The sequence below is a fragment of the Pristiophorus japonicus genome, chromosome 7, assembly GCF_044704955.1.
Source record: "Pristiophorus japonicus isolate sPriJap1 chromosome 7, sPriJap1.hap1, whole genome shotgun sequence".
NCBI classification, from domain to species: Eukaryota; Metazoa; Chordata; class Chondrichthyes; family Pristiophoridae; genus Pristiophorus; species Pristiophorus japonicus.
Genome location: NC_091983.1, coordinates 148,429,226 through 148,446,475, shown reverse-complemented (window position 1 = coordinate 148,446,475; position 17,250 = coordinate 148,429,226). Strand labels below are relative to the sequence as shown.

The 17,250-nt window shown below is 41.1% G+C and overlaps 1 protein-coding gene across 2 annotated transcripts in view; it reads left to right on the top strand.

Moving 5' to 3' along the window:
* Positions 1-16,813, top strand: part of mms22l (MMS22-like, DNA repair protein) — a 203,387-nt gene extending 186,574 nt beyond the window's left edge. For both annotated transcript variants that reach the window (XM_070885405.1, XM_070885404.1), the window contains exons 21-25: positions 4,098-4,309; positions 6,821-6,990; positions 10,117-10,213; positions 14,829-14,996; positions 16,595-16,813. In XM_070885405.1, coding sequence (XP_070741506.1) covers positions 4,098-4,309; positions 6,821-6,990; positions 10,117-10,213; positions 14,829-14,996; positions 16,595-16,676 — 729 coding nt within the window. In that variant the 3' untranslated portion in view covers positions 16,677-16,813. The remainder of the gene's footprint in view (positions 1-4,097; positions 4,310-6,820; positions 6,991-10,116; positions 10,214-14,828; positions 14,997-16,594) is intronic.
* The last annotated feature ends 437 nt before the right edge of the window (positions 16,814-17,250 follow it).

Sequence of the window (17,250 nt, the reverse complement as noted above, 5' to 3'; positions counted from 1 at the left end):
ATAACCCCTTACTTATCCCCTCATCGTTTAAGAAACTATCTATTTCTGTCTTAAATTTATTCAATGTCCCAGCTTCCACAGCTCTCTGAGGCAGCGAATTCCACAGATTTACAACCCTCAGAGAAGAAATTTCTCCTCATCTCTGTTTTAAATGGGCGGTCCCTTATCCTAAGATCATGCCCGCTAGTTCTAGTCTCCCCCCATCAGTGGAAACATCCTCTCTGCATCCACCTTGTCAAGCCCCGTTTCGATAAGATCACCTCTCATTCTTCTGAATTCCAATGAGTAGAAGCCCAACCTACTCAACCTTTCCTCATAAGTCAACCCCCTCATCTCCGGAATCAACCTAGTGAACCTTCTCTGAACTGCCTCTAAAGCAAGTATATCCTTTCGTAAATATGGAAACCAAAACTGCACGCAGTATTCCAGGTGTGGCCTCACCAATATCTTATATAGCTGTAACAAGACTTCCCTGCATTTGTAGAAAATAGGTGCAGGAGTAGGCCATTCGGCCCTTCGAGCATGCGCCACCATTCAATATGATCATGGCTGATCATTCACCTCAGTATCCCTTTCCTGCTTTCTCTCCATACCCCTTGATCCCTTTAGCCGTAAGGGCCATATTTAACTCCCTCTTGAATATATCCAATGAACTGGTATCAACAACTCTCTATGGTCGGGAATTCCACAGGTTAACAGCTCTGAGTGAAGAAGTTTCTCCTCATCTCAGTCCTCAATGGCTTATCCCTTATCCTTAGACTGTGTCCCCTGGTTCTGGACTTCCCCAACATCGGGAACATTCTTCCTGCATCTAACCTGTCCAGTCCTGTCAGAATCTTATATGTTTCTATGAGATCCCCTCTCATCCTTCTAAACTACATTGAACACAGGCCCAGTCGATCCAGTCTCTCCTCATATGTCAGTCCTGCCATCCCGGGAAACAGTCTGGTGTACCTTCGCTGCACTCCCTCAATAGCAAGCACGTCCTTCCTCAGATTAGGAGAACAAAACTGAACACAATACTTCAGGTGAGGCCTTACCAAGGCCCTGTACAACTGCAGTAAGACCTCCCTGCTCCTATACTCAAATCCCTTAGCTATGAAGGCCAACATACCATTTGCCTTCTTCACCGCCTGCTGTACCTGCATGGCAACTTTCAATGACAGATGTACCATGACACCCAGGTCTTATTGCACCTCCCCTTTTTCTAATCTGCCGCCATTCAGATAATATTCTGCCTTCGTGTTTTTGCCCCCAAAGTGGATAATCTCTCATTTATCCAGATTATACTGCATCTGCCATGCATTTGTCCACTCACCTAACCTGTCCAAGTCACCCTGCAGCCTCTTAGCGTCCTCACAGCTCATACCGCCACCCAGTTTAGTGTCATCTGCAAACTTGGAGATATTACACTCAATTCCTTCATCCAAATCATTAATGTATATTGTAAATAGCTGGGGTCCCAGCACTGAGCCCTGTGGCACCCCACTAGTCACTGCCTTCCATTCTGAAAAGGACCCATTTATCCCGACTCTCTGCTTCCTGTCTGCCAACCAGTTCTCTATCCACGTCAGTAGATTACCCCCAATAACATGTGCTTTAATTTTGCGCACCAATCTCTTGTGTGGGACCTTGTCAAAAGCCTTTTGAAAGTCCAAATACACCACATCCATTGGTTCTCCCTTGTCCACTCTACCAGTTACATCCTCAAAAAATTCCAGAAGATTTGTCAAGTATGATTTCCCTTTCATAAATCTATGCTGACTTGGACCGATCCTGTCACTGCTTTCCAAATGCGCTGCTATTTCATCTTTAATAATTGATTCCAATATTTTCCCCACTACTGATGTCAAGCTAACCGGTCTATAATTACCTGTTTTCTCTCTCCCTCCTTTTTTAAAAAAGTGGTGTTACATTAGCTACCCTCCAGTCCATAGGAACTGATCCAGAGTCGATAGACTGTTGGAAAATGATCATCATTGCATCCACTATTTCTCGGGCCACTTCCTTAAGTACTCTGGGATGCAGACTATCAGGCCCCGGTCATTTATCGGCCTTCAATCCCATCAATTTCCCTAACACAATTTCCCGCCTAATAAGGATATCCTTCAGTTCCTCTTTCTCACTAGACCCTCGGTCCCCTCGTATTTCCAGAAGTTTATTTGTGTCTTCCTTCGTGAAGACAGAACCAAACTATTTGTTCAACTGGTCTGCCATTTCTTTATTCCCCATTATAAATTCACTTGAATCTGACTGCAAGGGACCTGTGTTCGTCTTCACTAGTCAGTTTTTATGTTCCCGGCAAGCTTCCTCTCAAACTCTATTTTACCCCTCCTAATTAAACCCTTTGTCCTCTTCTGCTGAATTCTAAATTTCTCCCAGTCCTCAGGTTTGTTGCTTTTTCTGGCTAATTTATATGCCTCTTCTTTGGATTTAACATTATCCTTAATTTCCCTTGTTAGCCACGGTTGAGCCACCTTCCCTGTTTTATTTTTACTCCAGACAAGGATGTACAATTGTTAAAGTTCATCTATGTGATCTTTAAATGTTTGCCATTGTCTATCCACCATCAACCCTTTAAGTATCATTTGCAGGTCTATTCTAGCCAATTCACGTCTCATACCATCGAAGTTACCTTCCCTTAAGTTCAGGACCCTAGTCTCTGAATTAATTGTGGCGCTCTCCATCTTAATAAAGAATTCTACTATATTATGGTCACTCTTCCCCAAGGGACCTCGCACAACAAGATTGCTAATTAGTCCTCTCTCATTACACATCACCCAGTCGAGGATAGCCAGCCCTCTAGTTGGTTTCTCGACATATTGGTCTAGAAAACCATCCCTAATCCACTCCAGGAAATCCTCCTCCACCGCATTGCTACCAGTTTTGTTAGCCCAATTTATATGTAGATTAAAGTCGCCCATGATAACTGTTGTACCTTTATTGCACGCATCCCTAATTTCTTGTTTGATGCTGTCCCCAACCTCACTACTACTGTTTGGTGGTCTGTACACTACTCTCACTAGCGTTTTCTGCCCTTTGGTATTCCACAACTCCACCCATACAGATTTCACATCATCCAAGCTAATGTCCTTCCTTACTATTGCGTTAATTTCCTCTTTAACTAGCAACGCTACCCCACCTCCTTTTCCTTTGTCTATCCTTCCTGAATGTTGAATACCCCTGGATGTTGAGTTTCCAGCCTTGGTCACCCTGGAACCATGTCTCCGTGATGCCAATTATATCATATTCATTAATTGCTGCCTGTGCAGTTAATTCATCCACCTTATTACGAATACTCCTCGCATTGAGGCACAGAGTCTTCAGGCTTGTCTTTTTAACACACTTTGCCCCTTTAGAATTTTGCTGTAATGTGGCCCTTTTTGATTTTTGCCTTGGGTTTCTCTGCCCTCCACTTTTCTTCTTTCTATCTTTTGCTTCTGCCCCCATTCTACTTCCCTCTGTCTCCCTGCATAGGTTCCCATCCCCCTGCCATATTAGTTTAAACCCTCCCCAACAGCACAAGCAAACACTCCCCCTAGGACATTGGTTCTGGTCCTGCCGAGGTCCATCCCCTTTGCAATTACCTTGATTAAGACCTTGAGTTCTACACTGCACCAATTAATTCAACAGTCCAATGTTTGTTTACTTTTGTGCTTACTTCTAATCACTATTACTTTAACCATTATTTAAACAGTTTACACAAAAGCAGCTTTTCTTTAATGAAAGGTACTTTGTTCTGAGACACATTTGTGGCCTCGAAATATATTTGTGCTAAGTCCCCCAACAATAAGCTTGTCTACCTTAGTTGGACAGTCACTTATAATGTAGAGCAGAAATGAAAACAGAAAATGCTGGAAATACTCAGCAGGTCAGGCAGCATCGATGGAGCGAGAAACAGAGTTAACATTTCAGGTCGATGACCCTTCATCAGAATTGGATGAAGAAGTGACTATATTTCAGCCATCTCGGAGGTGCCTGCTGTGACTCTGAGCTGGACCCAAGGGGACATAGTTTGAGGACAGGAAGAAAATGGGGTAAAATAAATAGCTTGGAAGTCAGTTGAGTGTAGTCTGAAATTCTCTTTCCTGTTGCAGGGACTGTCAGCTATCATTGGACAAACTACGGCTCAGAGTGCTTATGTTAAACAGCAGCTGCGGAATATTATTCAGCAGCATTTTGGTCGCTTTCTTCCATCATCTGCTACTGGGTCGGGCATCGTGAGTCACCCAATATTACTTGCGCTTTGTGAATCGACCCCAGTGGCTCAAGTTCAGAACCTGCGGAAGACAGTTCTCCTGGTCTTAAAGTAAGAGTTTTTTGAATCCTCTGACATCAATAGATTCTTCCAGTGTAGAAACCCTGGAGTAGTAACATGATATCAACTTTCATCTGTAACAGCAATTTGTAGTAGTGTGCATTATCTAATGATTTGACAAGCTAATTATCGATTTCCACCAATTCATTATCTATGCAGATTCAGATTGATTTAGAATATTCCATTAGTAAATAGATCTAATATTTAATTAACTTTTTGGTAACATTCTTTCACAGTCCTGTTTTTCAAATGTTGTACTTATTTAAGAAAGACTTACATTTATGTAGTGCCTTTCACGACCACCCGACGTCTCAAAGTGCTTTACAGCCAATGAAGTACTTTGGGAATGTAGTCACTGTTGTAATGTGGGATGTTGTAATAGGCTGTCCTATGTCATACATCCACGTCTAACTAAAAGGACCAGAACAGCTTTGTCACAGTTGTTATCAGTGCCACATCTGTTAATGAATGCAGATGAGCTACAGGAGTCCACTGCCCTGTTGATTCTTTTTTTCCATGTCCATCCCTCGCCCAGCTCTTTTAATGTGAAGCAAATATTTCTACATGTGATGAATGTGGGAGTTTCAAGTACAATCCAAATTCAATAACTGTGGTTCAAATGTGAACACATTAATCTGATGTTTCTTGTTTAGCAGTTTGTCATCCGAAGGGCAAGACAAAGCCTGAAGAAAAGTTCAGCTTGTAGTCATCTGTCTATAATTCCTCAGCATGTACAGAATGGCTCATTAAAGTTATCTGGTCTAAATTAGGATTGCAGTTGTAGTTCAAAACCTGATTTCTCTCAATGCCACAAAGTGGAGCATTTTGAGATTATAGACTGCTTAATATTAATGAGAAGTAAAAGTTTAGCAGAGTTAGTCTACCCTTACATTTGCACCTCTCAATGACTGACCATGAAGGTTAATCCCACCTCCGTGGGCCCCAAATATCCCATCTTCCCAGCTGAAAGAACAATCAATGCAATGGATAGCAATGTACAGATATTGAAAGAGTGGATTGGGTGAAAAATAAAATGAAATATTCATGTAATACCTTCCAGTTCAAGATCACAGAGTAATCTTGAAGTGAACATTAATAAAGAAGCCCCAGAAAGTACAACTAAATTTGAGCCATACATCTTAAAATTAAATATATAATTCATTTAAAGTTAATTTTCTTAATTTGTAAGAATTTTGTTATAGATTTTTTGTCATTGGGTTGTAGAATTTAAGATTTAAAATGTTTTTAGAGAGTTGTTTTAGTCCTGTTACACGTTGCAGATATTTTGTCACTTCTGTATTACCTTGGATACATTCAGGACCAGATCATTCATGTTTCCCGTGCTGTCTATAAAGATAAATGCTCATTCCTGCTGTGTCATTCAGTATTACCATAGGCAACACTCACTCTGCTTCATTAACGTGCATTTCAACAAAAAGGTGATACAGTGAAAACTGATCATTTTATCTTTGAACATGTAATAGTCTAAGGGGTCGAAATTTGGTATCGCCCCGTTTGGGGGCAGTAACCGAGGCGAGGCTGGACTTCCTGCGCCCCAAACAGAAGTCCAACCCAGGCAGTGAAATTGGGGTTACCGCCCCCGAGAGGAAGTGGAACGCAACGTCGGGTGCTCTGCTTCCCCTCAGGGCGGGACTGGGGCGAATGTTGCAGCCTCTCCACGTGGTGCTGACACGAGCACAGGGTCCTCCCCTTCCGTTAAAGGCCACAGGGGATACGGGCTGCCGTGGCCACAGCCTGGCACAGGAGCGAAGTGCCTCGCTGCACGGAGCTCGCGAAAATAAAGAACGGAAGGCCAGACCCGTAAGTCGGCCACGGGAAAAAGATGGCACCGTGCCCCTCCCTTTTTCCCCCCAGCAAGCGGAATGCAGTCTGGTTTGTGACCCGTAAAGCTGGCGCTGACATCCTCTGCGGTAGCCTCACGGAATGCTGCCCAATTTCTGCTGCGGGGTGTGGGGGGGGAGGGTCACTGCACACGGCGATGTCATCTTTGCCACCGCAGCGGGTCGGGGCGCTACCGGTGGAAGCAGGGCACTGCTCTTTTTGTGCTTCCACCGCACAATTTTGCGGGAGCCAGTAGTGCCCCTCCGCCCTGGGTGAAAACCCAGTCGCGCCCTCCGGAGGTACTAACAGAAGGCACACACTAGCCTAATTTCACCCCCTAACATTCTGGTATCAACAAATTATACTGCTTGTAATGCAGTCCTGTCATCCTATATGTACTTTTAACGCCTGTATGCCATTAGGCCCAACGCCATACAGTAGAGTAATTTTCAGTATCTTCAGTATCCAGCAGCCGGTTAGCCTTATTCTGGAAATGGCTGGCCTTTTTGAGGTATACTCCCTTTAACACACGATTACCATGAATGATAATGCTATTTTTGCAATTTAAATTTGTACAAATGTTCAACGTTAATACTTTCAGTGCATGTAGACAGTTTCCGCAACTTCTGAACTTATTCTCAAAAATCATTCTCTCTTCAGTGAAAACTATATGCAGTTCAGAGGTCATGCTCCTCCTCCTCGCTTAGCAACAGTCCTATCGTTCCTCCTTGAACTATTCAGAAGAAACCAAAATAGCGATGCAGCCAATGAGACGAAGCTACTTCTGCCTACAGTGCTGAAATGTCTAGTGTTTGTGAATGAACCACAGGGTATGTTTTCTCACTGACTCCTGTTGACTGATGCCTTTATCTTCATGTTTCCACTCTTCATCCCCTTTTTAAAAAAAAATCCCCATAAACAACTGCTTTTCCATATCATTCTTTCTTAATGTGGGGGACCAAGAATTAAGTAGCACACAGGAACGGTAAAGGTACAGTCGCATAGTGGTTATGTTGCTGGACTAGTAATCCAGAGGCCTGGACTTATGATCTGGGGACTTGAGTTCAAATCCCATGGCAGCTGGGGAATTTAAATTCAGTGAATAAATAAATCTGGAATTAAAAAGCTAGTATCAGGAATGGCGACCATGTAACTACCAGACTCTCGTAAAAACCCATCGGGTTCACTAATGTCCTTTAGGGAAGGAAATCTGCCGTCCTTGCCCGATCTGGCCTATATGCGACTCCAGACCCACAGCAATGTGGTTGACTCTTAACAGCTCTCTGAAATGGCCGAGCAAGCCACTCAGTTAAGGGCAATTAGGGATGGGCAATAGATGCTGGCCTTGCCAGAAATGCCAACACCCCGTGAATGGAATAAGAAAAAAATTACTGAAAATTACTTTTTAAAAAAAATATATACAAAACTATTTTCTAGTTAGATTGGGGTAGAGCAGTGCAAATTTTTAAAAACGTACCTATTAGCGTCCTTTGGACCAAAATTTTTACAGCCTTCTCAAAAGTGCAATTAGCGGAAACTCCCAATGACGATTAATTTGATCTGGGGACTTAGCCAGTTTTGTGAGTGGAGCCGGCATCTAGCACGATGTTTTTAAAACGAGTGCAAAAGATCGCGGAAACTCGAGTTGCGCTGAACGCAAATTGCGCTTTGAGTTCCTCGACCTTTTGCAGCAGTTACGCCGATATTGGGGGGGGGGGGGGGGATTGCGGCGAGAAAAAAACAGCACAACTGAGCAAAAACTCCAGGCCTTAATGTCCAATTCATAAGCCAGAATTGAAGTTTGTAACTTCTAATGGTAGATTTTTTTGTCAGATTTCAGACAAATAAGCTTGTATACCACAAAACAAAATGAAGGATCAGCAACTAGGTGAGTTGACTAAGTCGTCAACTCCCCTCCTGAATAGGTGGTGTGCTACATATAACTGTAGGATAAACTTGCCTCATGTCAATTTTTATATTTTGTTTTGCCCTTTCATCTCCCAAGATAAGACGCTATGTTACCACGATATATCTAACCTGCCCAGCTGAGAAATGACTGCTTTCATTTATGTGGCAGGTGATCAGACCTGTTGGCAAATTAGTGTTTATTTTGTGTACATTTCAGGAGCTACAACGGTGCATTACTGACCTTTTCCCGTTTCCCTTCTAAGCTTGTAGCTTGCTGTGCAGTGACAAATATGATAGGCTCATCTAACCCTGGGGAAGTCGCCTGATTTGGGGTGTGATGGCCTAATTCTGTTAAAACTGGATTTTTTTTTAACTTAAATAAACAATATTCTCAGGAGGGTAAAAATGTTCCTGAGTTATTAAATATAACATTTGTGGCACACAGCTATTTAAAATTTTGAAAATGATGCCAGTTCCTTTGTCACATGATGACATTATCAGATGCCACATGAGCATCTGAATTAACAATAGACTTGACAGACAAAGCTGAACCTACTCACGTGCAAAAATGAAATAAAATAGAAAGAAATAATGAGGAGTTTTATGGATATTGTTTATCTGGTTCTGTTTTTATTGCAACCTTTCATTGTGCTCAAATATTTTAAAGTCTGTCAGATATTTTTGATTGATACAACACTGATTAATTAAGCAATGAAAATCATGCTAAGTACCATGGCATTTCTTATTCTTAGGCATTCAATATCTAAAATCACAAGGTACTGCATCATTCTTACTGTACACTAAAGTGATGTGAAATACAGGACTAGATTATCTGCCCGTTCAATTTATACGATGTGCAGTGTTTTGTTTCCTACCTAATCTAGTTTTAGTAGACTGCACATTTGGTGCCTGCTGTTTTATACGGTTAGATATAAAATCCTGTATGTCAAGTTGAATAATCAAGCTATGTCTCTTATTCCTGATGCAGGAAAAATACATTATTAAGTAATGAAGACAAAGACAGAATCATATTTGTACCATTGCACAGTCCTGCCTTTTTAAAGAAGTAATCACCATGACAACTGTTTTAAGTGACATCAGTTGCACTTGCTTGAGTCATGGCTTCATGCTAACCTCCAGTTCAGGAGCAACTGTTCAAAGGTCACAGGAGAAAATATAAAACTTTGTTCTACGCTGCAGCAGAAGACTTGATGAAGCCATCATAATAGCTGTGACTTATATAATCCATAAATATTCAGTGACAGATTTGGCCAAATTGATCTACCCTATTGATGTTGCTTTCATCATTCAGTCTCATTCTTCACAGATCCTGGGTCCTGCCCGGTGTACTGAGTTTCCATTGCAGCTTACAGTTAATGATGCCACAAAGTCTTTAAAAAGACTTCACACATTATGAATTTCTGTGAATTCTGCTCTAATGCAGATAAAATAAAGAACTTGCATTTATATAGTACCTTCATGACCTTAGAACATCCCAAAGCGGTTCACAGAATGAAATACTTTTGAACTGGAGTCACTGTAATATAGGGAAATATGCCAGCAATTTCCACATAGCAAGGTCCAACAAACAGCAATCATATACATGGCCAGATAATATGTTTAAGTGATATTGGATGAAGGATAAATATTGACTAAGACACTGGGAGAACTCGCCAGCTTTTCTTCAGATAGTACGATAGGATGGGCCTTGATTTAACATCTCATCGAAAAGATGGCACCTCTGTCAGTGAAGTGTTCCCTTAGTAACATACTGAAGTGTCAGCCTAGATTATGTGTTCAAATCCCTGCAGCAGGGCTTAAGCCCATGACCAATCTGACTCCTAGGCAGGAGTGCTACAATTTAACCAAGCTGACACTATAAAAATGGTTGGATAATCATGCAGCCAAATGTATTTTACGTATTTCTGGTGGAGGATGTGGAGGGGAACTTTGGTCTCCCGAAGTGCAAGTCAAAAAATTGCCCCTTAAAAGCTATCTTCTTTTGAATAAGTTTGTATAATTATTTTATGTCATGTTCTCCTTTTTAGTGAAGAGGTTGACCTCCGAGGTCATGCAGTGTATAATTGAAAACTGCCAGTCATCAACTCCATGTCAGGCTTGCCCTCACTTGACCTCTGTACTAAGGTAGGTACTTTTTCTGGTCTGCCTTAGATTGTGTCTCTAATTTCACAGTGCTCGTCACTTCCGTGAGCAATTGAACTTACTTTGTTCAGGAGTGTGCCCGTACTGTCCACTATCTAATTATACAATAGTGTCATCTGGGGGTGAAACAATAGAGCTCATTTGTGCTCTGATCGGATAGCGTGTCTTTTGCATGTATGCTTCTACAATCTTTTAGAAGACGACTGAAACAATTTAATGAGATGGAGCCGGATACAAATGATTAAACTGCTTTATTTTAGAGACTGAGAATGAATGTACAAATTAACAGCTATAATTCAATTTTACCATAGAATCATCAAAATTTTTGGTACCAAAGGAGGCCATTTGATCCATCGTGCCTGTGCCAGCTGAAAAAAGCTATCCAGCCTTATCCCACTTTCCAGCTTTTGGTCCGTAGTCTTGTAGGTTCCAGCACTTCAAGTGCATATCCAAGTACTTAAATATACTTCACCTCAACTCCCTTCGAATCCCTCTACCAATTCCTTTAAATCTATGCCCCTTGGTTATTGACCTCTCTGCTAGGGAAATAGCTCCTTCCTATCCACTCTATCTCAGCTCTCATAGATGTATACCTCTCAATCAAGTCTCCCCTCAGCAACCTCTGTTCCGAAGAAAACAACCCCAGCCTGTCCAATCTTTCCTCAAACTAAAATTCTCCAGTCCCGCAACATCCTCGTAAATCTCCTCTGTACCCTCTCCAGTGCAACCATATTTTTCCTGTAATGTGGTGACCAAAACTGTACAGATGATAGAATCATAGAATGGTTACAGCGCGGAAGAAGGCCTTATTGCAAGGGGGATAGAGTATAAAAGCAGAGAAGTCTTGCTACAACTGTACAGGGTATTGGTGAGGCCACACCGGGAGTACTGTGTACAGTTTTGGTCTCCGTATTTAAGGAAGAATATACTTGCATTGGAGGCTGTTCAGAGAAGGTTCACTAGGTTGATTCCAGAGATGAGGGGGTTGACTTATGAAGATAGGTTGGGCTTATACACATTGGAGTTCAGAAGAATGAGAGGTGATCTTATCGATAATGAGGGGGCTCGACAAGGTGGATGCAGAGAGGATATTTCCACTCATAGGAGAAACTGAAACTAGGGGACATAGCCTCAGAATAAGGGGCCGCCAGTTTAAAACTGAGATGAGGAGGAATTTCTTCTCTGAGGGTTGTAAATCTATGGAATTCTCTGCCCCAGAGAGCTGTGGAGGCTGGGTCATTGAATATATTTAAGGTGGAGATAGACAGATTTTTGAGCGATAAGGGAATAAAGGATTATGGGGAGTGGGCAGGGAAGTGGAACTGAGTCCATAATATCAGCCATGATCTTATTAAATGGCGAAGCAGGCTCTAGGGGCCAGGTGGCCTACTCCTGCTCCTATTTCTTATGTTCTTAAGGCCATTCGGCCCTACGAGCCCATGCTAATTCTCAGCTAGTCCCACTCCCCTGTCCTTCCCCGTAGCCCTGCAAATTTATTTTCCTTCATATACTTTTCCAACTCCCTTTTGAAAGATAAAATTGAGTCTGCCTCCACGACCCTTTCAGGCAGTGCATTTCGGATCTTAACCACTCACTGTGTAAAAAGGTTTTTCTTACGTCGCCTTTGGTTCTTTTGCTAATCACCTTAAATCTGTGTCCTCTGGTTCTCAACCCTACCGCCAATGGGAAAAGTTTCTCCCTACTCTGTCTAGACCCTCAGGATTTTGAACACCTCTATCAAATCTTCTCCGATCCAAAGAGAACAACCACCGCTTCTCCAGTCTATCAATGTAACTGAAGTCCCTTATTCCTGGAATCATTCCCGTAAATCTTTTCTGCACCTTCTCTAAGGCCTTCACATCCTTCCTAAAGTGTGGTGCCCAGAATTGAACACAGTACTCCAGTTGGGGCCGAACCAGTGCTTTATATAGGTTCATCATAATTATCACACTTTTGTACTCTATACCTCTATTTATGAAGCCCAGAATCCTATAGGCCTTTTTAACTGCTTTATCAACCAGCCCTGCCACCTTCAACGATTTATGCACACATACCCCTAAGTCTCTCTGTTCATGTACCCCCTTTAGGATTGTACCATTTAGTTTATATGTCCTCTCTTCATTCTTTCTACCAAAATGCATCACTTCACATTTTTCTGCGTTAAATTTCATCTGCCACGTGTCTGCCCATTCCACCAGCCTAACTATGTCTTCCTGAAGTCTATCACTATCCTCCTCACTGTTCATGATACTTCCAAGTTTAGTATCATCTCAAATTTTGAAATTGTGCCCTGTACACCCACGTCCAAGTCATTAATATATATCAAGAAAAGCAGTGGTCCTAGAACCGACCCCTGGGAAACACCACTGTATACCTTCCTCCAGTCCGAAAAACAACCCTTCACCACTACTCTCTGTTTCGTGCCACTTAGCCAATTTCGTATCCATGCTGCTATTGTTCCTTTTACTCCATGAGCTTCAAATTTGCTGGCAAGCCTATAATGTTGCACTTTGTCAAACACCTTTTGGAAATCCATGTACACTACGTCAACCACATTGCCCTCTCTGTTACCTCACCCAAAAACTCAATCTCATCGAATCATAGAAATTTACAGCACGAAAGGAGGCCATTTCAGCCCAATGTGTCCGCGGCAGCCTAATCTCACTTTCCAGCTTCTTGGTCTGTAGGTTATGGCACTTTAAGTGCACATCCAAGAAGTTTTTAAATGTAGTGAGGCTTTCTGCCTCTACCACCCTTTCAGGAAGTGAGTTCCAGACCCCCACTACCCTCTGGGTGAAGAAATTTTCCCTCATATCTCCTCTAAACCTCCTCCTAATTACTTTAAATCTATGCTCCTGGTTGTTGACCCCTCTGCCAAGGGAAACAGATCCTTCTTATACACTCTATCCAGGCCCCTCATAATTTTATATACCTCAATCTAGTCTCCCCTCAGCCTCCTCTGTTCCAAAGAAAACAGACCCAGCATTTCCAGTCTTTCCTCATAGCCAAAATTCTCCAGTCCAAGCAACATTCTTCTAAATCTCCTCTGCACCCTTTCCAGTGCAATCACATCCTTCCTATAATATGGTGACCAGAACTACACACAGTAGTCCTAACCAGTGTTTTATAAAGTTCAAGCATAATGTCCTTGCTCTTGTATTCCATGCCTCGACTAATAAAGGCAAGTATTCCATATACCACCTTAACCACCTTATCTACCTGGCCTGCTACCTTCAGCGATCTGTGGACCTGCATTCTAAGGCCCCTTTGTTCCTCTGCACTTCTCAGTGTCGGTCCATGGGCTTTTACTTTTCTGACCAGTCTGCCATGTGAAACCTTGTCAAAAGCCTTGCTAAAATCCATGTAGTCTACATCAAACGCCCTACCCTCATCAACTCTCCTCATTACCTCCTCAAAAAATTCAGTGAAGTTAATCTGACACGACCTTCCCTTAACAAATCCATGCTGACTGTCCTGGATTAACCATGCCTTTCTAAATGAAGATTTATCCTGTCCTTCAGAATGTTTTCCAACAATTTGACCACCATCGAGGTTAGGCTGTCTGGCCTGCAATTACTCTGTCTATCCCATTCTCCCTTTTTAAACAACGGTACAACGTTAGCAGTCCTCGGCCATCATACCTGTAACCAGAGAAGATTAAAAAATGATGTTCAGAGTCTCTGCTATTTCCTCCCTTGCTTCTCTTAATAGCCAAGGATACATTTCATCTGGGTCTGCTGATTTATCCACTTACCTTGATTCAAGTAACTATGCAATCCTCATTCGTACTACTGGTATTGCTTAAACATTTTTTGGTTATTCTTTTGATTCTGTGATGGACAAGTTTTCTCTCGCTAGGCCAGGCTTGCTCCCTAAATCTAGTTGCCTGACTAACTACCCATATGTTCCTTTTTGCTTTTTCTCCCTGTTTTCCAACCAGTGGGAAAGCTGACCCTCTGACTTCTATCCCATTTAGTCATTTGGCAGCAGGCCTGTTAATAAAACTGACTACCTCTTCTCTCCTCTTGGGGCAGCGGGTTTAAACGTATTTTCAAAATGAATAAGGTCCACCCTGACTTAATGGGTTTGGAATGAGATCATTACTCCGCATTGTCTCAGTTTGAAAGAACTGTGAGCTGTGACATTCACAAACTAGCTTGTCTGAGTTTAATACAAAATCAAAATACTGCGGATGCTGAAAATCTGAAATAGAAATAGAATCAGGATTCTGGCGAAAGGTCATCGACCTGAAATGTTAATCTGTTTCTCCACCGATGCTGCTTGACCTGCTGAGTATTTCCAGCATTTTCTGTTTCTAATTCTGGTTTTATGCATGGTCCATTAACAAATAAACAACTTGTTTAAGCGGCTGCAGCCTGTGACATTTTAAACCTATGCTAAATCACTTTTTTAAAGACACAACACTTACCCTTAGCTCATTTCCTAGTCATTTCCATGAACCCCGAAACAAAAATCAAAAATCCCAAAATATGACAGTAACTTTAACCACAATAATCTGTCATAAAACTTCATTAGGATTTTCTTATAATTCAAACCAAATTATTAACATATTGACAAACTGTTGAAACTTCTCCAGACAATTCATCCAGGAGTATATTGGGATCTACGATCACCAGGTGTACAACATCATAGAGATGGTAACAGTCCTGAATCGAGATTTGGTTATCGGCCTCATTCCCACACTAAGTCAGACGCTAAAGGACACTGAACATAAGCGAGGACTGGGCAGAAACAATTCACAAAGGTAGGTCTTGTTTTCAGAATGGTGTCATTCTTAGAAGAAGTTGATGGCTTCAGTTAAAACCAGTCTGCCACTTCAAAAAAAAACCTTGAAATAGCAAACCGCATTGCAGTTCCTATGGTTACTCGGGCATTGTACTGTACAAGTGGGATGTGGAAATATTTAAAGCTTCAGTATTTCATTGTCGTAGTTTTAACATTTTTAAAGTTTTGCCCTATTAATAGTCTTGTAAAAATTAGTAGCATCAGATTCCATTGATATAGCTGGAAGTATTTTAAGAAAATGCAAGTGCTACAGAGTTTCAAACGGAAAAGGAAAACAAAATTTGAATATGTTCAGCAGTGGTTTATATAAAAATATTTAAAGTATTTGGTTTCCTCCCACCATCCCTTTTTTTTAACCTATTTGTGTAATTCTTTTCACTAAATGTATCTAGTCTGTTGTGTTGTCTGTCTGCTTTATTGATGTAGCAATAAAACAGAATGTCAATTTGAATTTTAGTGTCTTTGAAAAATGTATGCATCTAGTTCCTTTACTAAGTCAATAGGTAAATGTATTGTCCGGTATACCTGTTCATATCAGCCAGAGCATCGATTGTACCATTTCCTTTGGTTAAGAAGAGGAAGAAAATCAGCCTGAATTCCCAATCTGAATGCTATCCATTTTCCCCTGTTGGAAATTGCACTTGAATGGGAAAGATATAACCCCTTTCTCAAACTTGGAAATCCATGTGTTCTCTCTTTCTCCATTCAACCCACCCTTCCTTCCAGCAGTAGAGTCCCTCTGGGCAATGTTATAGGATGCAATTTGAAGTAGTGGTTGTGGTCAGGCCTCTTTTGATGGCCCAGTTGATAAATGTAGTGCAGTGTGCATTGTCTTGACTTATGCATGAGGAATGGCCACATCAGGGAGGGGCACTGCTCCCTTCTCCCCTGGAATTGTACTTCTTTGATTCCCTGCCTTCAGGAGAGATGGGGAGAAAAGAGGATTTTTATAAAATTGGCACGAATTCTTTGTTACAAATCAACAGACAATTAAATAAGGTTAAGTACAAAGCCTTCCAATATGAGCATTTGGTTAAAAAAATACACTGCCCTTTCATCTGACACTGGGATCCAATTGAGCACCAACATCTTTCAAATAAACAAGGAAAACAACTACAATAGTAGAAATCTGAAATCAGAAATAAAACATGCTGGAGATGCACAAGAAGTTAGTCAGCATCTGTAAAGAAAAATCCACCTTAATGTTCCAGGTATCCAGCAATCTTCATCAGAACTGAATAGATGTACTTCAACCCAATGAGTGTGATTTAAAAACAATCATCCCTTGTGTAAATCTATCACTGGTTGATTAATTGAAAAGAGATGGTGCAATTCAAATATGCTTTGTACTCCTTGACTACAAACAGGAACCGGCACCCAGATTGACAAATATAGAAGCTGGTCTGGTTTAAAAGCTACTGTATTCTGTTCTCCTTAAAAGAAACCCAAACTACACCATTATAGTCAGATTTTGTTGCATTCTGTCTGAATAATGCATCAATTGTAGCCTGGTTATGTCATCTGATTCTGAAAGTATGTTTTCTGCATCTATTACAGAGAGTCCTACAGAAGACTGTTGGTCCTTCTTGGGGAGGAAGGGCAAGCTGAAATCATTAAGTTAGAACAAGAAAATGACTAGGTCTGACAAGAGAAGAGGTTTGTACAAGCATACACCAGAGTGCCTCCTTATTGCACTGGGAGCAATACTGAAATAATCTGAAGTTTTCTTTTAATATATAGATTCTTAAATGTATTATAGTTTGTTGTGACATAAGTAGCAACTGAAAATCATTTTAAATAAAAGTTTAGAAATCTACTTTTGTCTGTCTGCTTTATTACAGAACTCTACTTGATAAAGTTGACTTTAATCATTACTTCACAAACTAAAAATCAGATGTATGCAAATAAACTGAAATTGTTGGAATAAATCAAACTGATGAATGTTTGGAGTTTTATTGCAATTTATTTTGAATTGTACTCATGGATATTAGATGTAGCATACGTTGGATATGAATTTGTCTCACTTAACTTGAGCTTGAAGCCAACTCAGCAAATCAAAGCAAATAAATTTGAAATTCAAAGTTTGCAACTGGAGAATTTTCTTACCAACCTTTATACAAGTTTTTCCTTGAGCAGTACATTTTCCTTAAAAATAGGACTCAGCCATCAGGAATTGCATCACCAATTACCCTTTAAGTGTAATTTTATATCAT